At 47.0% G+C, this 20,730-nt stretch overlaps 6 protein-coding genes across 6 annotated transcripts; 3 read left to right on the top strand and 3 right to left on the bottom strand.

Moving 5' to 3' along the window:
• Positions 1 to 105: 105 nt before the first annotated feature.
• BDW43DRAFT_314907 (ankyrin repeat domain-containing protein) lies at positions 106 to 669 on the bottom strand (the record flags this gene model as incomplete). Its single annotated transcript, XM_032047939.1, has 1 exon — positions 106 to 669. One exon carries the CDS (start codon positions 667 to 669, stop codon positions 106 to 108), a length of 564 nt encoding a protein of 187 aa, XP_031896354.1.
• Positions 670 to 2,217: 1,548 nt separating this feature from the next.
• Positions 2,218 to 4,239, top strand: BDW43DRAFT_322153 (Ser/Thr protein phosphatase family protein; the record flags this gene model as incomplete). Its single annotated transcript, XM_032049502.1, has 2 exons — positions 2,218 to 2,530; positions 2,585 to 4,239. 2 exons carry the CDS (start codon positions 2,218 to 2,220, stop codon positions 4,237 to 4,239), a joined length of 1,968 nt encoding a protein of 655 aa, XP_031896353.1.
• A 1,833-nt stretch (positions 4,240 to 6,072) lies between these two features.
• BDW43DRAFT_303090 (putative ferric-chelate reductase (Fre2)) lies at positions 6,073 to 8,127 on the bottom strand (the record flags this gene model as incomplete). Its single annotated transcript, XM_032045365.1, has 2 exons — positions 6,073 to 7,633; positions 7,697 to 8,127. 2 exons carry the CDS (start codon positions 8,125 to 8,127, stop codon positions 6,073 to 6,075), a joined length of 1,992 nt encoding a protein of 663 aa, XP_031896352.1.
• Positions 8,128 to 13,018: 4,891 nt separating this feature from the next.
• On the top strand, positions 13,019 to 14,592 carry BDW43DRAFT_322149 (metallophosphoesterase family protein; the record flags this gene model as incomplete). The annotated part of the gene is made up of 3 exons (XM_032049501.1): positions 13,019 to 13,067; positions 13,114 to 13,294; positions 13,360 to 14,592. 3 exons carry the CDS (start codon positions 13,019 to 13,021, stop codon positions 14,021 to 14,023), a joined length of 894 nt encoding a protein of 297 aa, XP_031896351.1. The 3' UTR covers positions 14,024 to 14,592.
• Positions 14,593 to 15,170: 578 nt separating this feature from the next.
• On the bottom strand, positions 15,171 to 16,838 carry BDW43DRAFT_314903 (Zn(II)2Cys6 transcription factor; the record flags this gene model as incomplete). The annotated part of the gene is made up of 4 exons (XM_032047938.1): positions 15,171 to 15,972; positions 16,024 to 16,148; positions 16,212 to 16,495; positions 16,550 to 16,838. The coding sequence occupies 4 exons, from the start codon at positions 16,836 to 16,838 to the stop codon at positions 15,171 to 15,173; spliced, it is 1,500 nt and encodes a 499-aa protein (XP_031896350.1).
• An 843-nt stretch (positions 16,839 to 17,681) lies between these two features.
• On the top strand, positions 17,682 to 19,910 carry BDW43DRAFT_288141 (cytochrome P450). Its single transcript, XM_032043244.1, has 4 exons — positions 17,682 to 18,083; positions 18,139 to 18,289; positions 18,345 to 19,593; positions 19,664 to 19,910. Exons 1-4 carry the CDS (start codon positions 17,924 to 17,926, stop codon positions 19,697 to 19,699), a joined length of 1,596 nt encoding a protein of 531 aa, XP_031896349.1. The 5' UTR covers positions 17,682 to 17,923; the 3' UTR covers positions 19,700 to 19,910.
• Positions 19,911 to 20,730: the final 820 nt, after the last annotated feature.

Here is a 20,730-nt window from a genome sequence, read left to right as displayed (position 1 = left end):
CTATTTTGTACGATCCTAGCTTGAGGAGCCAGTGGCACGCTTTAACGATATCCGCCTTGCCGTCCAATAATTGATCCACAATTGAGTTGACAGAGTCGTTATGGCTCATCCAGTACAACCGGCCAGGAAGATAATATGCGGGGCTGGTGTTGGGTTGAGGGGGTTAGCTGTATCAACGTGCAGCGCTGCAATCATCTCCTGGTTTCCATTGTCCACAGCGAGCTCGAATGGGGTATTGCCTGCTTGATCACTCTTGAGAGTGTCAGCTCCGTGGGCACGCAGAAGTTGAATGATCTCTGTCATCCGCAAGGTGTCGTCGTCACCGATGAGATGGTGCCAACCTGGGGGATCGCAGCGGTTATGGTCCTTCTCGGGCCGGATAATTATCTTTCTGAATGCTGCACACACATATAACGGTGTTCTACCGTCATAGTAGGTAATTACCGGATTGGCTCCTGCGTTCAACAAAAGAAAAACACTCTCCAGTCGCCCAGAGAGACACGCATAATGCAGAGGAGTGCAACCCGTCCGATCCGGTTGATTGACAATCATCTCTCTCTGGGAGTCATAGTAGCTCTCAAGTAGCAAACCAACTGTATTACTATCTTTCGCAGACGCCGCAATGTGAAGTGGATTGGCTCCTTTGTAGGTCGTCGCAGTGAGATCCATCCCTTTGTCGATCAGCCAACCCACGAGGTACTCGGACTTAGCGGCTGCTTCGTAAATGGTCGCAAACCTTGATTGTCACTCATTTCCAACATGCTATTGACCTCTGATGTAGGAAGATGATTGACGGGATTTTCTATCGCTTCAACTAACTTTCCTGGGAATGATGGTACCACGCTCCACAAGGTATGTAGAAGCGTTTGCCCTTTGTGGTTCCTTGCGGTCAGAGGAATGCCCGTTTTCAGGAGCATGTATGTGATGGATATGAGTGACTTGTAAGTGAAAACGTCTTGCATCAAAGCAATGGAATAGGATATCCCCATTATTGTTAACACGTAAGGGATCAGTTCAATCTCTCGGCAATTCCGTACGTAATAACATATTCATCTCCTCTTATCTCTTTTGTTATTTCCTGTGCAAGAGGGTTGTATGCCTTAGAAGGCATCTGCGTCTTAAACTCATGTGTACTGGGGAATGGCATATCTTGGAATTTGGGTGCCCGTGGACTACCAAGTGACGACGGCACCTCATCCTAACCATGTCTAATTGCGGTAGACCTATAAGCGATTTAGTCCCCCACAACCCAACAAGGTGGGATGTCCACTGAAACAGGGGATGAAGTAAGAGTTTCACTGAAACTAGTATGACTGGATCGCTATGTCGGAGGTTGGGGGAAGTGGCAATAAATCTCGAAGAAGAGATCGAGTTGAAACAACCAGTTGTGTAGCTTCACTAGTGAAGCTCAGTGTCTACAGGCAAAGATGCATGACGGGCGGCACTACGTAGGAACGGCTCTTGCCGCGGCTCTAACCAGCTACGGAGTCGGGGTTGTTGACTCTCAGAGGACATTCTCAATTTAGGCTGTGGCATTGTTGGCAATCGACTGGCATTTCGGCAACCATCTAAATCGAATCTTCGGCACACAAAGTTATGCATCAAGGAGAGTGCCTACAAACTGTAGGTAGTGCATCAAGCAAGAACGGGTCTTGTTTCAATCTATCAACTCATCTATGAACACTCCTGTATTGCAGTACTATTCCGACCCTGATAGGCCATGGGACGTAGCAACTACAAGCCCGCCATACTGGGTATGGAATCATGATACACATTCCACATCTCGAGGGAATGAATATACATTTCTTCAGGACAGAATAGTCTAGTCTACGCAATTAACAGTGTGAGATGAAAATTTACAAATATTTGAAGGCTTACGCCTCTATGCGGCGTTGGATGACAACAGGAAAAAAAAAAAAAAAAAAAGAACCAGAAAAACGCATCTGTCCGGAATTCCAAAGCCGAAGTCGTGAGAACTTTCCAGTTAGGGGCACGCAGTGTTGAATGGCAAAAGGCCTCGCTTTCCAACCGAAAGAATGGATCTGGAATGCTGTGTAGGGGGATATGAATATCGACATGCAACATTGCCGTGAGACATGCCCAATCAAAATCAACAGTCCCTTCTCACAGATGAACATAAATACCACCCTGGCGTGGAGCGATAATGTAGCAGGCAATGCAAGGTCTACTCAGTCAAATCTTCAGTTTAGCGTCAGGATGGGCCGCTTGAACCTTCTATTCACAGCTCTATTGAGCGCTTCTGCACTTTCCTCTACTTCAGCTTATGATGAGCCTATTTTAACACCCCTTCAGCAGCCCGAGGCCCATGACGCGACGACTGGACCTTCCAGAGGTCCACTTCCCTGGGGAAAGATCAACTTTATCCACACTACTGATACTCACGGATGGCTCGAGGGCCATATGAACGAGCCTAGCAGTGGCGGGGACTGGGGGGACTTTGTCTCGTTTGTAAATCGCATGCGTGACAAGGCGAATGACTTGAAGGTTGATCTTCTGGTTGTTGACACTGGCATGTAGTAACACCATGGTAGAGTGGGTACTAAGCTAATATGACTTTCTGTAGGTGATCTACACGATGGAAACGGTCTCAGCGATATATCGAAGCCCAAAGGCGCCATTTCCGATAGCATATTCGCCAATGTGGAGTACGACTTACTCACAATCGGAAACCATGGCGTTCAGCAACTGGACGAAGCGAGAAATATTCAGGCCAATATTTCGAAGGTATTCGCTGACCGATACTTGACTAGCAATGTCTACATCAAGGAGGAATCAGAGGAGCCAATCGGTGAACCATACCGATACTTCACGACGAAGAATGGAATAAGAATCATGGCATTCGGCGTATTGTACGACGACAAGAAGAACGATCAGAAGATCCAGATTGACAGTGCCGCGCAGATGATGCAGCGGTCCTGGTTCACCGACGCTATGGCAAAAGAGGTTGATCTGTATATCCTCATTGGACACGGCTCACTGCGAAGGACTCGCAAAAATCCAAAGGGAAGCGATGCTTTCTTAGATTTCGAGGACGAACTTCGAAAGAAACTCAAGTCGGCGAATAAGAACATTCCCATCCAGGTGATTGGTGGCCACACACATATACGCGACTTTAGATGCTTCGACGAATTGACCTCAGGCCTGCAATCAGGGAAGTACGGAGATACAGTGGGATGGCTTGCTCTTGACAACATTGAAATCAAGAACTGGAAAGGGGCCACAACCCTGACAGGTGTTCCCACGCCGACCAGAACGTGCCCTCCTACGTCAATGATGACCTTCAGTGCAGAGCCTACGTCCTCCAAAGTGCCTCACCTCGATCGCCGATACTTAGACTGGAATGTTCGGACATTTATGTATCATGCAACGGGCCCTAATGAAACAGACAAGGGCAAGTTTGACACCCCACTCGGCAGAAAGGTCACTCACGATATTACCTTCGCGCGCCATGCCCTCAACCTTACATACGTGTTGGGATGCGCTAAGCAAACGTGGTGTTTGTGGTGCGTCAATGAGACAGACAAGGGCAACATTATGACATTGGCAAAGCCAGCTTGGAAAGATACTGTGGTGAATTCTAAGCGTCGCAACAATCCACGAGCTGCCATAATAACCGGCACCACATTTCGGTATGACCTCTTCAAGGGCCCTTTTACCGTCGGGGATGCCCTGGCTGTAGTTCCATATACAGACACTTTCTACTATGCGGAAGTCGACTTTCAGACCTACTTAAGAGTTCTGACCGAACTAAAAATTACACGGTCATCTACGGGCAGCACTGATGAGCCGTTGCAGGATAACGAAGAGTCCGACTGGGATCCAACTCTTATGCTGCAGGGAAGCCATTCTAAACAGCATGCTCTATTGTCAAACGTCCTAGGCGAGCCTCCATTGACTCCTGGGTATGTCACAGTTGATGACTTTGGTGCCTACGGGGATGACACCAACCACACCAAGTTTAAGAGTATAGGTCCGAATTTAAACTTGACATACGTTGAGGCCAACTTCCCTCCGCAATGGTCCCCGGGTCAAAAGCTTGACCTGGTGGTTACAGCACATATGGAGAAAAAGATCCGACCAATCGTGCAGCCTAATAAGCCAAACGATCGTCTCCCCTTGTACATGGACGACAAATTTACAACGGGGGATATCTTGCCCGAGTATGCGAGGCGTAACTGGAACTCTAATACAACCCAGAGTTGTCCAATTGGTAGGTAGAACTCCCAGTGTGGAAGGTGGTAACAATCACAATTTATGGTTGTATCTAGCTTTACATCATGTAGAAGCCCAATTCGATGAAGTGGAGGCATATTGGGACAGTCCGTTGAGTTAATTGATAATGATAAAAGTGGCTTGTAGGAATTGCGGGTTAATCGAACAAGCTTATTCGAAAGTTGGCGGCGCTCCCAATGATTAATTATCGCGGCGCCATTGCATGTCAAGTAGGCTTGCACCGTCGTATACCTCAAATGCAAAATTCCAAAGAGATATGTGCCAAACATTTAGAGTGTGCTGTTTGCCAGGCGTACTCTGGGCATCCCTTGTTGGCTATTCCATCCCTGCTGGTTCTAGAGAATGGTAGAGAAATGTAGACATTGCTTCCATCCTCAACGTCCCCTTTGTAACGTAGATCGCTGTGAATACGACCGTATTGACCGTGATATATAGAATTCCCGGCCAGCGAAGTTGCAAGACTACAGTCAAATAATCCCACCCCCTATCCTAATTCTTATAACGTGACCCACGACCGAGCCGGCAGGCTCTCTCTACACCTACCATCGAACATCATTCAGCGCGTCTTTTCTTCTCCACTACTATATATGATACCGCTTTCTTATGCAAATAGAATACAGATGGCTAATCTGCATATAAAAGCAAAAATGCCAATCTCAATTTAAAGCTGCAGGTATCTTTGGAGTACGTAGAAGCACCCTTCAAGACCGGCTACGCGGTGTCAATTCACGATCAGAAATACGCGCTAATGAGCATGAATTGATTATTTCTGAAGAGGAAGTTCTTGTAAAACAGCTGCTGGATATAGATCCAGGTGGTTTTTCTATTTGACCGGAATTCCTATGTGGGACGGCACAGATTTCATTTCGTGGACGACTACAAGATCAGTATCCAACAAACAACCCATAAGGATCAGGTATGTAAACCACTACAAGAGCTTGAAAGCCTGGGGCTGCAGGAGCTTTTCCTAAATCAGGGCTATGGTCTCCTTGGACTACACCCAGGAGGGTGACATGTCAGAAATTTCAGCCCTAAAATGGCCGGAATGGTGCGGGATGTCGGTCAGATCAAATTGGGCCCATTCCTTATCTTTATATGTAGTATCCTTAAATATATTATGGCTCTCCAGATCTCAGTAGTAAACTACTTCTTAACAGTGTGTTTACTAACTTGAACGCTTGTTTGTGTCCACGAGTCACGATCAGGCCGTGCGGACGAGGCTATAAGTCCTTGTCATCATACCCATGTCTTGTAGAACCACACTTCGTGAAGGGGATCTTTCTCATGAGGTATGTCTTTCCTTTTTGTCAGGCTACCTTGGCACGGATAGGCTCACTACATCAGTAATATTGATTTACCATACTGCCTTGCCTGAACGATGGTTCTTAGGGCCTGTTGTTCTAGTAACTCTATTGTGAAATGTCTAAACCTGTTAGACCCAAGTGGTATCCGAAAGGAATATTAAACTACCCTGGTCTTCCCTTCATTGAGGTTCTTAAGCTGTGTGTAACATTGTAGTGAAGGTGTATAGGGGACCTAGATTGGCAATAGGGCTTTATGGCATAGCAACCTACCTATAGACCCCGTTTGGCGAGACTCTGTTTTAGTAAAGTAGCGTAGGGAGCATCAATAGTAGAAATTGCTATGGCGTAGCCTTCAATATACCAAATAGAAAAGTTGATACCCATCGACAGTACAGCACAAGATGACGTACAACACTTGCATTGATATTTTGTTCGGCTAGAAGGCAGATGTATAGTTAGCACCGCTAGGTGTCTATATATTGCTAATGAACACTATTATACACTAAATCTCAAACTACCAACTAAAGGATTCCTCAACCAGAGACAACTTCACTGTCGGGTTCTCTCCCATCAATCTTGTCACGATATTTCGCACCTCATCCGCCATCTTGGGGGGACCACTGACGACCACCGCAACCTCTGTTCCCGCACACTTTGAAACCTCCTCGCGAAGGATTCGAGAAATATCCATGCGGCAATCATGGAACACCTCTGCATTTAGTCGACCAAACCTGTCTGCACCGAGCGAGGACGCCATGGACTCAACCAACGGCTTGCTACGCACCGCCCAGAAAAGCCTATGCCACCCATCATGGCCTAGGAGCATAGGCGTCAAGGCCGTGACGCCAACACCTCCCGCAATCGCGATGATATTGGTCGTATTTGACGCGTTAGTTTTGAACAGAGATACAGGATGGTACGCTGACTCAACGAGGACCGGCAATTGCAAACGTGGACCTCGGAGAAATTTGGTGATGCCTGAGTGCGTTCGGATATATATTAACAGCGATCGTTGGTAACGTGCACGATCCGCTTCAGCCAGGAACACTTTTTCCGGGGTGAATGGTGCATCCGTTGAAACTATGGTGACTCTAGCCCTGTCGTCCTTGAGCATGGTAGTGGGGGCCTCCAAATCGGCGTGACCCCTCAGATCCGTCATGACTGAGAAAGGATGGTTCTCCCAGACTCTCCACGTCAGAGTTGGGAAATAGAGATAGACATGACCCTGGGCTTCTACACCGGGGATCTCCATCTTGATATAATCATCATCAACAACGCAAATGTGAGCAGTCCGGATCCCGTATCGTGCGATTCGTAGGATGCGGAACACTCGCTCAAAGCCCCATATCGCCAATGCCATGTAGATCCAGTTCTGGTACCCCCACTGAAAGGTATACCGATAGTAGATATGCATAATGCATCCCGCTAGGGCCAGGAGAAAGAATACCACGTGCCATGCAAGGAATAGCTCATAGAACCTCTGGCGGATCGGTAGGATAGACGCAGGGATTATGATTGCCATCGCCAGCGTCGCAATAACACCCCAGTACCAGTATGGAAGCTTGCTTTCTGTGACATATTCTCCTTTGGAATCGTATATTTGTAAGTAGATTACGGAGTGGAGGCAGGCTTCAAGGACGCAGATAGCAGCGACCCAGCGGTGGAGTAGTAGGAAGGTGGAATGAGACCAGTCGGTCAGCCAAAGGAGGAAATTGTTACGGCTCGAATAGAGAACTAGCAGCGGGATATTGGCAAAGCTTAGAATACCAGCACGGTTGCTGACGTATGTGACGACCTCGCGCTGGTTGGAATCATACCACGTACTAGGACGAGCAGCCTCGATGCCGACGGCGCACAGGACCACGTTGATGACGATCAGGTAGGCTATAAACAGAGCCTGCCCTCTTGTGGGCATGAGAAAGGTGTTGAAGAATGGGACCTGGTGTCGGTTGCCTATCAGTGGAGGGGCGATCATGTATGCCTCAAAGCCCGCCTTCCATCTTGCGGGGACTGGAACGAAGCGGATAAGCGAGAGCCCGATTGGGATGATCGCGCCGGTGAGGAGGAGAACGAGACTGGATCATTTCAGAGGTTTATATTAGCAAGGCACAATCATCCCCCCGGTGGTCAGAACCTACCCATATCTTTCGTGTGAACTTTCTACCTTCTCAAACACCGACAGTGTCCGATAATTGAGAGTGTAGAGATCTTGGGATACAAGCGAAGCTGAGTCTAACACGATAGATGAGTTTACCGTGATATTTGGCGCAAAGCCTATACTTAGAAGGGCCTCGTGGTAGGATGCTTTCGGTTGCGGTTGGTCTTGCTCGTTCCCGACGACGTACTTTTCCCAATATCTTTGCAGGCTGGAGTTTGCCGAGGTGTGACAATGTGAGTATATGCAGTACGCCAGGGTCTGTAAGAAGGCATCGTTTTCCGCGTAGCATTCTGGGCTTGGAGTCTCCTCGGTCATCCATGACATGCGCATGCCATCATCCGAGCTCATGGAGCAATTCAGGGGGTTTGTTATTGATGAGCGGCAGGCATGCGCACATGGGGGCTGATACATCGAGATTCCATACCCAACAAACCCGTGCCCTGGCCCTTCTGTCATTTTAGAGCAAACTGTGCCAGCAAGCGTCAGTAGCACAATACTGGTGGCGCGAAAACAGCTTTGATGGGACATCATGTCGGTAAACTATGGGTACGCATCTGCCCTCTTCTCGGCCTGCGAGTTTTGCAGACAGCTTCGCAGAGGGAAGACGCATTACGGGTCAAATATATCACGAATTTCGTTAGATTACTCTACACATGTTGAAACAAACGCATCGAAAAAAAATTCCCCGCTTGCAAGCCAAGGCTTGATGCCTCGTTCTTGGCGAAAAGAGCTGGTGCGTCAAGATTTGATGCAGGAGCACGACAAATCCTCATTTCTAAGAGTATGATTAGGCGATATGTGAGTGTACTCATGAAGAAAGCCCCATTTTCTTAGGGCTTCATACGTTTGGAGAAAGGACGAAACCAATTGAGCGCAAATGAGCACATTTTCTCCCAAGTCCAAGTGGGTCAATGACTGAGCGGGTTTATAAATCTGTAACCTTACTCAAATATTTGCTCAAATTCTACGATAAATTGTCCTAACACTATTCATTCCCAAACGTGGGCTATAATCTGCCTTATTCCAATGGTATCAACATGCTCTCACCTCTACTGATACTCGGCCTAAGTCCAATGACCGGCAACAAACCTAGTGTGGTCTGGGACCCGACCCACTGCATTCAGTGTTTACAGCATTATCTGCAGTTCCCTGTAAAATTCCCCTCTTATGAAAGGTATCTTAGACCAGTTCGGTCTTCTAATATCGCCAATGACTCCACTATATGGCCTGAGGTACCTGCTCAGTGGGGTGGCCTCCTCATATCCCGTATGCATTTCGGTATTTTATAACGTAAATCATTTTTCACCCTTTCGCGGTCCCACATATTAATATTAATCCCTGGTTGCGAGGGCTGTGTGTCATTAGACTGAAAAGACTAACTATTTTGTTGTGCCTGCTCAGTATCTTGAGCATCTAAAGCATATACTATCCTCATTAGCTATTCGATATCTATTCGAGTGTTTGTTACCTGCTTTTCCACCATGACTCATTTCAGTGACAAGGACAATATCGTCGATTTCTTGAACCCCCCCCCCCCCCGGCCCCCCAACAAGAAAAAGAAACAATTTGATCATAAGCAGCCACTTATTAACTGCCCTTTGACGCGTGAAAACAAGCATATTCTCTCCCTCACTTAGCCGCTAGGGCGCATGCACCAATCTACCTATGTATATAAATAGGTATTGCAAGGCCTAACCTCAATAGATCAACCATTCTTTGTCCGGTCTCTAACGAGCAAACAATAACACCCATCTTCGGATATCATAACATTCACGTACAACGTCTCTGAGTGGGTGTCGACATCTAGTGCGCATTACGGCCGGAAAGCTTTCAAGGTCCGAGTCGCAAGAGAGAGTGTCAGTATTGTTTCGGGGTAATACTACAGTAAGGCAATGGCGACGGATCAACAGTTTCGCTTCCAGACAGAATGCTATAGAACCCCCGGTCGCCTGCAATGACCACGATACCTTAGACCGTAATTTAGTTTTCCGACCCTGTGCACCGGTAATCCACCCGACACAATATCCAAGCAAGCTCTACTTCTGTCTGGGGCTCGCTGTTTAGTCGGCATTGTGAGAACAGGGCCTTCTCTCTCAATTATTTGCAATGGCAATGCGCTGTCTAGGCAATTTCATGTTCTGTATATTCTTTCCAGAGTCTAATGAAATAGGTTTTCATTCCCTGTCCGGGTTGTCAGTCTTCGTGTGCAGAGTATGGTCCATGATTGCCACAGAGGTATCGAACAACGGCGTCCGGCACCTTTTATTTTCCGGGCTGGGTGAACCATCAAAGTGTTAAGTAATTATTGGTGCCTTGTGAGACTATACGTTAGAAGTGGTCTGTGTTTATCTCAACAAAGCTAAAGTTGACTTGGTGGGCTAGCGGAGTTGTATAAATCGCCAACCAGGATGGATGACTGGTTGACTAGTTCCTGATATCTCGTTAACTCAAAATATATATAATAATAAACATCAGATATGTAGAGCGCATATTGTTTCCCATCCTACCTTAGCTATCTTGAGAATTGCCTCGACTATTCGCAGCAAAACTCCAAATATAAGATGCTTGACGTACTAGTTATATATATTTTGTCTGAAATCGACTTCAACGTGATCAGTGATCACGCCGGATGTCAATGCAGGGCTTACTGCTCGTGGTAGATGATCTGCAGATGGAGCGGGACTAGCTAGAGTTCAGGGACATTAGGGTCCAATCCACTAAATTATTAGAGTAAACAGTGCAGGAGACAAGCACACTCCCATCGCCGAAGTTTGGCGAAGTCATAAGTGCGAGTTCCATGGGACAGGCCTGTCGCTGGTCTGAACCTCATCGTGTAGAGGGTAGAGATTGGTATTTAGGCTACTATGCTTATTTATGAAATCCTCAAAAGAGGATAAGGGGTACTATCGAATCAACCTATAACGTATTTCACCACCGAGTCGGCCACGTCACGCGTTTTGACCGTGGTCGGAAACCTCACTCAATTCAACCACCAACCATGCCTCCAAAAGCGCATCAAAATTCAAGAAATTCAGCTGAGAAAGAGGAAGGATTATACTTGCTATCTCTGTTTTAAAAAATCAGGAAATCTGTAATATTCGCGAAGCAGCGCGTGTTTATAATGTGCCTTGCTCTACTTTACAAGATTGATTACGCGGAAAGACATATCGCTCAGAAACACGCGCCAACAGTTATAAAATAACCCAAAATAAAGAGAAATCGCTTGTACAATGGATTCTATCACTAGATTGATGTGGAGCGCCTCCCCGACCATCCTATATACAAGAAATGACCAATATTCTTCTTACTGCGCGCAGTGATACATCTATTCAGACAGTTGGAGAGAACTGGGTCTCTAAGTTTATTAAACAACGAGATAAACTAAAAACCTGCTATAGTTGACACTATAATTATTAACGTGCTAAATGCGAAGATTCTAAAGCTATTAGAGAGTGATTTAACTGTGTACAAATTACTATAATACAATATGGGATCGCGCAGGAAGATATCTATAATTTTGATAAAACTAGCTTTACTATGGGCCTAGTAGCTACTGCACAAGTAGTTACTAGAGCTAATTACTATAGAAAAGCACTTCTTGTACAGCCAGGCAATCGGGAATGGATTACTTCAATCAAATATATTAACTCTACTGGTTAGGTGCTTCCACTATGTATTATCTTTAAAGAAAAGGTCCACATAGAGGGTTGGTATCAAGATCTAAAGCTTCTACCTGATAGCAGAATTGAAGTTAGTCCTAATAAATAGACTACTAATAAGATAGGCCTTTACTGGCTTAAGAATCTCTTTATTCCTGCTACTACTAGCTGTACAACTGGGAAATACTGTCTTCTGGTTCTTGATAGCCATGGTAGCCATCTTATGTCTTAATTTAATCAGATATACAGTGAGAATAATATTATTCCTATCTGTATGCCTGCGCATTCTTCTAATAAGCTGCAGTCTTTAGATATAGGCTGTTTTCGCTCTTTAAAAAATATATATAGAAGCTTAGTAGAGCAGAGAGCACGTCTTGGTATCAATTATATTAATAAGCTTGATTTCTTAAAGATCTTTACAGAGGCTCGCAAAAGCGTCTTTATAGTAGAGAATATTCAGAATAGCTTTACAGGTACTAGTCTTGTTCCATTTGATCCTGATAGAGTACTTAGCAAGTTAGATATCCAACTAAAGACCCCTATATCACCAGACAGTCAGTCAATTAATTCAGTATCTAAAACACCTTATACTACTAGGCAGCTGGAGAAGCAAGCATCTACAGTAAGAAAATTACTCAGGAACTATATTCAAAGCCCTTCATCTTCACTAGAAAAGCAATTAAACAAGATTATTAAAGGTTATAAATTAATACTTAATAAGCTTGTTCTTGCACGGGAAGAAATATATAAACATCGCGCTAATAACGAATAGAAACGTCAAAAGCAAAAGCAATCTACTAGACAGCTAGCTATTGCAGAGGGGATAGCTGTTCAGGATAGTGTAGAGTAATTCCAGCGCGAGAATAAGGTTGATGAAGCTCAAGATACACTTTCTATAGATCTTGCACTTTCTGCAGTTGGGCCGCGCGTACGAGCCCCCCCAACATGTTCTAATTGTCATCTTCAAGGGCATACTAGGGTTATATGTCCTAATCCACTTAGTAATTAGTTTTCATTTAGAAATGCAATTGTTTGGTTGATAAAGGCCCTCATATTTAGCCCGCGGGCAGGAATTGGTAAACGGTGGCCGACTCGGTGGTGAAATACGTTAATAGCACTTGTCATGAATAAGACAGCACTCACGTGATGAGACGTTTCTCATCGCCACGTTCCCTTAGGCTTGACATCATGGGTCTTTTTCCTGTCCACCACAAGGATTTTTGAGATATCCACTGTAAGAAGCACAATCGCTCTGACTCTGTTCATTTAAAACAAAGCCTTCGAGATAACTAACTCACTGGCAGGACAGCTACCGTTGCACCTCGACAAGCCCAAAGCCAAGAATTGAATGAATGTGGTTGGTCAATTTAAATCACTCACGTTATATCAATACTTGATTCACGTTTGCGCCTCTGCTTCCCAAATATCTGAGCTCTAGTAGCCGGGTTATTCGCTATTCGGAACTTGCATATCGCCAAATGGTGCGGTAACATCTTCAGTCAACCACGAAACTGAAGGCCCGCAGGGGAACGTGACACCCGTGTGGCCGACTTATCAGGCAGCCAGGCTTCCGCTCAAGGGTTACAATAAGAACCACCAGACAACCTCGGTTCAACCTCACAACCCTAATTTTATTTCGGAATATGGGAGGTTTTGTGAGCACCGTGTCCGTTTACGTACCGACCCCTTCTGGTAAATAGTCTATATCTTGTTCATCTCAAGTCACGCGCTAATACAGGTATAGTTCTCCCCACCAACCATTTCACCCCCTTCCGCTTCTGCCAACTAGGCGACATCCAACTAGGATTCGGCGAAGATGGCTGGCGCAATGATGTGCACAGAATGCAAGTCGCCGCGCAGCAAGTCAATTCCGAGAATTTCGACTTCTGCATCGCCGTCGGCGACCTAACACACAACCGGTAAGTGCACTACATCCACACCCTAGCAACCAACGAACCGCCATCAAAGTACCAACCCAATCCAGACACCCGCACGAGATCACCGCCTTCCAACAAACCTACAGCAACTTCACAGTCCCAGTCCACCTCCTTCCGGGAAACCATGACATAAACAGCCTCTCCACCCTAACCCAATTCACCCACGACTTCAACACCACCGACCACAGCACCTTCGCCCACAACGGCTACCGCTTCATCCTCCTCAACTCCATCACAATGATCACCGACAAGCCTGAATTTAAAAACCACACAAGCAACGAATGGACCTGGTTCGAGCACCAGCTCAAAACCGCCGCGTGCGCAGGCGAGCGCATCGTCGTCGCGCACCACCATCTCCCCTTCGAGAGAGCCGAGGACGAGCCGGACTCGAACTGGACTTTTCCGAAGCGCGTGCGCGCCAAGTATCTGAAGCTGATTCGGGAGTATGCTGTCCGGCATATTCTTGTTGGGCATCGGCATGAGACGAAGAATATTTATCCCGGAGATCGATTTTATACGATCTATGTGGTTGCGGGGACGGCGAGGGTCTTTGATGGGAATGGGTTTGGGATTAATTATTTTAATGTGTCGTCGAAGGATTCGGCCCGGCATGTCTTGCAGGAGTATGTGCACCTTAAAGGTGTTACGCATATGAAGAGGTCGGTTGGGGAGCCGACGGGTTGTCCAGAGATTTTTCAGCATCAGGAATGAGGTATTTCGGTCTTGGGAGGTGCGGTTATGATGGTATTTTCCGCTGGGCTGGCGTGTTGGGTAATGTTAGTGCTTATGAGTTCAACAATATATGCAATGCAGATACGAGTTAGAGATGCTTAAAGAAGATATGACTCTTTCAGCAAAAACGCGATATTGCTTGATCTCATGAGGGGAACTGTTCTACTAGTTAGTTTGACTGCTCGTATAAGGATTCTTATAGCCACCGATCTCAGCATCGGGCTGCTGTCGACAATACTATATGGCAATGGAATTCCTGTTGAGCTGGTCCCCAGGCAGGCAGCATCGGTGTCAACAGGCATGATCATGACTTGGCGCGTTTGATATGTTTGCCACTTTATCTGACAAGCTTCGCAAAGTCTAACGTTAGTTCTTCGACGCCATCATCATTTAGCGATATCGCTAGGGCTAGCTACCCCAACGGCAGCACGTGGTCCATCGATCGTCACGATGCAAGCGAGTGGCTCTTATAGTATTCTTTGTCCCACCAGGTATCCATTTCCGAGATGTAAACGAAGATATAGATCTAAAGAGTAAATTCGCTGCGCCCATTTCGCTGGTATTAGGAGCGGAATATCGTCGTCATCGCTATGAAGCCCCTCATTATGCGTCCACGTTAGAGGGTAAAGTTGTTTGTAGTTCAGTATGCAAGTAGGATGTTGAGATGGGACTGAGTCGGCGAGTTCATTCCGCCGAAAAATTGAAGTTCAGCGTATCCTTCAAATGTATAGGTACCATTTTCAACCAACTTCATCTGTCATAACAAAACAAGTCCTGTTGGTTTCTGGAATCTGTTGCCGGAGGTCTTCGATGTTGGCTATAGCTCCGGCCCCCGAGCTCGTTGGCGGACACAATAGCGATTGGTACGACTAACCGAAGACAGTAGTAGTCTATCATAGCACCAACGTCTCAATACTAAGGCGTGATCAAGGGTGTAAGAACCGCGGTAATGTGATGAGAGAGTCCTACGAGTATATCTACTCGTGACAGTGTGTTCACGTGATCAGAGATCCTCCTGTGCTAGGATCAGCACTGAGCATATTAGGTAGTCGCACCGGTGAGTCTATTAAACACTTTGATGGTCTTGTTTATGAGCCTTGCCGTAGGTATCAAGACTATGTCATGTTCATGTCTCAGTGCTTTCCATCTGCATTGATGGTGGTATCAAACTGGCAGGAGAGATTGGATTCCATAGGTATTCTGCAGCATTATTGCCAGGTGTAATGCAGACCGTGAAGCCTGGGGGCTCTGGCTGCTCTGCCGGATTGGTAATAGCGTCCCAGTGGGGCCGAAATATATCTTCGCCTTGCAATGTCTCCAACCAGAGGACGCTCTTGATGCGGGCGAGAGCGTCGCTCCAATTATTCAGCTGCAGAGAAGTAGCCACGGTGCGTGCCCTCCTCATAAACCAGTGATATTGTGGTGTGCCGGTCGAGGCTGTCATTCCAATTGCCAGACACCAGACATTAAGTGAATCATAAATACGCGGTGTCGATTCGAGCTGCTTGAGATGTTCCATGAATCGATTAACAATGGTGTTTAGTATGACGGCATGCGAGTAATAAGTTGGCCCCTGGGTGATAAACATATAGAGTACGATTCCGTAGCGAATGCATTCAGTGATGGGCGACGATTCCGAGTCTTCTGTAATTGACGCTGAGAGTAAAAGCCTATGTATGACAAAGCATGTGAGGTCATGAAGTCGTGCTGGCGGAAAGGGAATCTGTTGCGCGATCTGGAAGGCGTTGCGGAGACGGATGAAGACATTCCAGACTGCAAAGTCGATATCCATACTGCTGAACTCGGGCAAATTATCATGAGGGGTGCCCAAGTCTAACTGCCACTCTGGAATTGGAGGTATGCCGTCTCCAATGCCGGCGTCATCTTGGGTCTCAAACTGAGGGTGACCCTTGACAATCATCGATACCCTATGAGGCATGTGAATGGACTTCACTCTTGGTAATATAAGTGTGACCTACCAGCTAATCATTCTCGCAGTAAGTGGGCTTGTCTGCCGTACTGAATTGATCCCACCTCTCATGCTTACGAGCTTTTTCACTCCATTAACATGCATTTCGCTAACGTCAATATTGCCTTTACCGAACTAGGTAGTGAGAGATCAGCGATGTGCTAGAAGGATGAGAGAAATGGCGATAAAGGATCTCACTTCGATAGCTGCTAAGGTAATGACTGAGTTCATCGTTCCATCTTGTACAGCAAGAGATGTATCCTCAACTTTGCGCCGGAGTAACGACACTGAGTCAGCCATGAGAATTTCGGAAGCTTGGAAGCCCCTCTGGGCCAACAACTCTTCGTCAAGACATGCTGTCTGCAGCGAGACGTGAAATAATGCCGGGTCACCCAAAGCCAGTGGCCACCACGAGATGAGAAACGGATTCGAGGTTGGGCTCAGGTCTAGAGGGTAATATTGGAAAGCGATCTTGTGGACAACTATATTGGTAAGCAAAACTTTTGGTCCGCAGCGTCGATCACCAAGGTACATACAGCTATGGATGAGGCGTTGAACTCGTTCTCGAGGAAGTCGTGTCTGAGGATACGAGTCGAATGGATCGAGAGAGCCAAACCTGTAGCTGGTTAAAGTGCCGGGTCCTTCGAGGGGTGTTAGTGATCCGCCATCGTCCCGCCCGGGAGCTGCCGGCGCCGTCCAAGGCTCATTCGCATACACGCATTGGACTTGGCGCTTAATACAACGAGAGCAGCGCGGTATGCGGAGGTCGCAACTATGTTTGGATTTGGCACATGCAGCACACGACCGACGAAGCGTTTGGCGCATTTTTTTTACGAGAGAGTAGTCGAGTTCAGGTGCGGTTCCGTGGAATTGAGGAGTGTGTGGGTGGAGATAACCGTCTGACATACATTAGAGCCGCGCCAAGACGATACTATCGATAGTATCTCGGCTTACTTAAGATCTCCTCTTTGGCTTGATTCTGTCTATTAACGGGTAGAACTAGTAGATTCTGTAGAAATATACCGTAGAGTGCCATTTTACCTTCTACTATACGCTAGAGGCATTTTTTTTATATTGAGCTACTGGACCCCCAGGCACCACTATCATCGATATCATATATTATCTCTCCCCACGTGAACTTTCCCACTTCCGTAGCCCTTCGCAGCTTGGGGTACTCATCATAGTATGTAGCAGTAAATTTCTCTTGAAGAAGCGCAAGATACATCCGTACACTGTTTCTTCGATTATTAAACAATCCGAGTCAGATCTTTAAAGGTAGACACGCGTCAATTGGCCAGGATGCTGGGCCAGGGGCGCTTCGACACTACTGGGAATATTCTCTTGGTAATAAATAACCTCCGGCTGACACATCAGAGGACTGGCTAATCGGGGCTTCACGAGAGTTATTTGAGGAATGGATGAAGCGTGACTGGCACTCTTTTACTGGGGGGAAATTGAGGGTTTTATCCACAAGCCCTAACCATAAGAGAACTAGATCCAAAGAAGACTAGACCCCGTTGCCAGGAATTCGAACGTCCTTCGGAGTCTAGTCCTCATGCGGTATAGCGTGGATATATACCCATGCGAGGGCAATCACATATCATGATTCGTGTCATTGGCCAAGCACGACATTTCGAAGGACTGGCAACCAATTTGTTCCTGGCAGTAGTTCGAGGATCCTTGTCTCTTCCCCTATCCTCAAGAGTGCTGGCCCTCTAATTGGCCGAGTCAGAACCTTTGGAGACAGAAGATGGCGTACAAAGACCCGACCCATGCCCGGGTTGTTGCCTCTTTATTAATTAGATCGTTCCACCCACGTTGTCGCAAGACCTTATAAAAGAAGCGTAAAGTACCCATTTCTTATTGACCTGGACGTTTCGACGCCTGCCTCGACCATTAAAGACTCTAATATGGAGATTGTGAATGCCACCGGCGCTCAGCCTGGGCTGCAACAGACATGGCCTGCCAGCACCTCGCAGTTGCAAGGCGTTCTGCCAGGATTTCTGGGGGGCTGGTCCACCTGGCAATACATAGTGACCGTTCTGGTGGGAATGGTGGTCTATGACCAAGGTAATAAGGAGGGTCAAACCTATGCAAGATTTTATTCAACTGATATTGTCGCCAGTGATGTACCTCTTGCGAAAGGGCCCCATCGCGGGACCTCCTTTCAAGATTCCGTTCATGGGTCCGTTTCTTCAAGCGATTAATCCCAAGTTCGAAGGATATCTGGCACAGTGGTCAAGTGGTCCTCTCAGCTGTGTATCCGTCTTCCACAAGTACGTGCTTCTAGGTTTCCGTGTACACGCCTGTGCTTACCCTATTGCATCACAGATTCGTTGTCCTCGCCTCCGATCGAGACCTAGCTCACAAGGTGTTCAAGTCGCCGACGTACGCCGAACCATGCATAGTACCGATCGCAAAAGACCTCCTCGGCCACAAGGCCTGGGTGTTTCTTCAGGGGAAGGCCCACACCGAGTACCGGAGGGGATTGGCTCCTCTATTCACCAACAAGGCTATGGCTACCTACCTTCCCGTCCACCAACGAGTATTGGACGACTATTTCAGCAAGTTTGTTGCCATTAGCGAGGCGAATCAAGGGAAGCCAGTACCTTTTATGTCCATGTTCCGTGAAATTAATTGTGCTCTTTCTTGCCGCACTTTCTTCGGCGACTACATATCCCAGGAGGCAGTCAAGAAGATTGCAGATGATTTCTACTTGGCTACGGCGGCGATGGAGCTGGTCAACGTCCCTCTGTCAATGTACATCCCCTTCACCAAGCAATGGTTAGGGAAGCGGACGTGCGATGCAGTCCACGCCGAATTCGCGAAATGTGCCGCGGCGTGCAAGGCAAAGATGACAATCGGCGCAACCCCCACATGCATCGTGGACCACTGGGTTCTCCACATGTTCGAGTCCAACCGCTATCGCGAAAGGATCGCAGCGGGGGAGACAAACGTAGAGAAACCATCAAATCTGATCCGCGAGTTCACCAACGAGGAGATCTCGGAAACTCTCTTCACCTTCCTATTTGCATCCCAGGATGCGTCCAGCAGTGCCACCATTTGGTTGTTCCAAATCCTCGCCCAGCGGCCCGATATCCTCGACCGCATGCGAGAAGAGAACTTGGCGGCGCGGGGCGGTGATCGAAACAAACCCTTCGATCTGCCCATGTTGGAGTCACTCACCTACACCAACGCCGTCATCAAAGAGCTCCTCCGCTACCGGCCGCCCGTCATCTTCGTACCCTACCTTGCGACTAAGAACTTCCCGGTCACATCCCACTACACCGTTCCCAAGGGCTCCATGATCATCCCGTCCTGCTGGCCGGCTCTACATGACCCGGATGTTTACCCCAACCCCGATTCCTTCGAGCCGGAGCGCTGGATTTCCGGGGACGCCGAGTCCAAGAACAAAAATTGGCTTGTTTTCGGTGCTGGTCCACACGACTGTCTGGCGAGGAGATATGTGCCCCTTTACCTGGCAGGTATGATTGGCAAAGCCTCACTGGACATCGATTGGAAGCACCATGCGACGGACAAGTCGGAGGAGATCCGGGTGTTTGCTACTCTTTTCCCCATGGTAAGTTCCTGCTATTAATCTTTGTTATTCATATCTTTCATCGAGTCGTTTATGCTAATTGCCAATCTAGGATGGGTGCCCCTTAGTTTTCACGAAACGCCCCTAGACGTTGCACTGTTGTAAGTTGGGCCGTAATGTGTAATATGATGAGAGCCAGATATTCTTATAGATAAGAGATTAATGCACAAAATTGTCAAATTTAGCCAGCTAGGGTAGAGTGCTGCTAACTACACAGTCACTCCCGAAAGATATATTGTACCCTCGAGAATCACAGACTGCCTTGAGATATTTGTATCTAGGATGTCCGTTAAAGGTAGGTTGCTATTGCCTGTCGTTTCTACCCGGAATTCCGCTATTTAGAGGTGGAGTAGTTGCTATTGGACTTACAAAGAACCCGACATTTGCTGAAGGTTGTAAACACACGAAACTACATTTTGCAATGGGTGGTCCTCATTGTAGTGGATCAATCTTGAAAAAATTCTTACTGGCAACTTGTCGGGTACTCGTACCCGGAGTATTGCAACAGGTCAAAACATTTTGAATGACCACCATCGATTTCCTCTTTATTTCCCCCACGTATTTCTTTACACTATAGGCAAGTTGGAATGGAGCTCTCTTGCTGGAGGGGGCTGAGGCGTCATTTTTAACTGTCTCCACAAATTTGCCACTGGAATAAGGAAGACCTGGTCCTGGCACCGGGTGTTCCTTCACCTACAGTTGGTTAAAGCTGTCCTTTCCAAGCCTAATCTTCGGGAACACATTATTGATCCATACGTCTATGCATAGAAAGTATTCTTTAACATTTGGTGACCTGATCACCCCATCTCAGGATAAGTAGATCCTCAAAGGGCGTATCTGCGATGTGAGAATGCGACCTTGGTAAATCTACGGTGGGCCTATATGTTACTCGGGCATCGCCTTAGGACACAGTCTACGAGAACTAACATGAATGATTGTGGGCTCTCTCTACTGCCGCATAGTGTACCAAGTAGCATATATGACTGACTCGGGAGCATGTACCCGAATGTGGAGAACTATCCGGAATCACCAGAAGTATCAAGGATCAAGAATACACAGCTTTCCGTCTTCGAGTGGGGTATGAAAAGCTTTTCAAAGCTATGAAATGGAACATAAGGA

The sequence above is a fragment of the Aspergillus alliaceus genome (genome assembly GCF_009176365.1).
Source record: "Aspergillus alliaceus strain CBS 536.65 unplaced genomic scaffold BDW43scaffold_52, whole genome shotgun sequence".
In the NCBI taxonomy this organism is placed as follows: domain Eukaryota; kingdom Fungi; phylum Ascomycota; class Eurotiomycetes; order Eurotiales; family Aspergillaceae; genus Aspergillus; species Aspergillus alliaceus.
Note: the sequence above shows the minus strand (reverse complement) of the source record. Positions and strands in the feature narration are given on the sequence as shown.

What these genes read in the sequence shown, in the direction of transcription:
- BDW43DRAFT_288141 (XM_032043244.1), top strand. Translation starts at nt 17,924, where the DNA reads ATGGAGATTGTGAATGCCACCGGCGCTCAGCCTGGGCTGCAACAGACA. An exon ending in TGTGTATCCGTCTTCCACAA is followed by an intron (nt 18,290 to 18,344) that starts GTACGTGCTTCT and finishes ATTGCATCACAG; the next exon opens with ATTCGTTGTCCTCGCCTCCG. An exon ending in TTGCTACTCTTTTCCCCATG is followed by an intron (nt 19,594 to 19,663) that starts GTAAGTTCCTGC and finishes TTGCCAATCTAG; the next exon opens with GATGGGTGCCCCTTAGTTTT.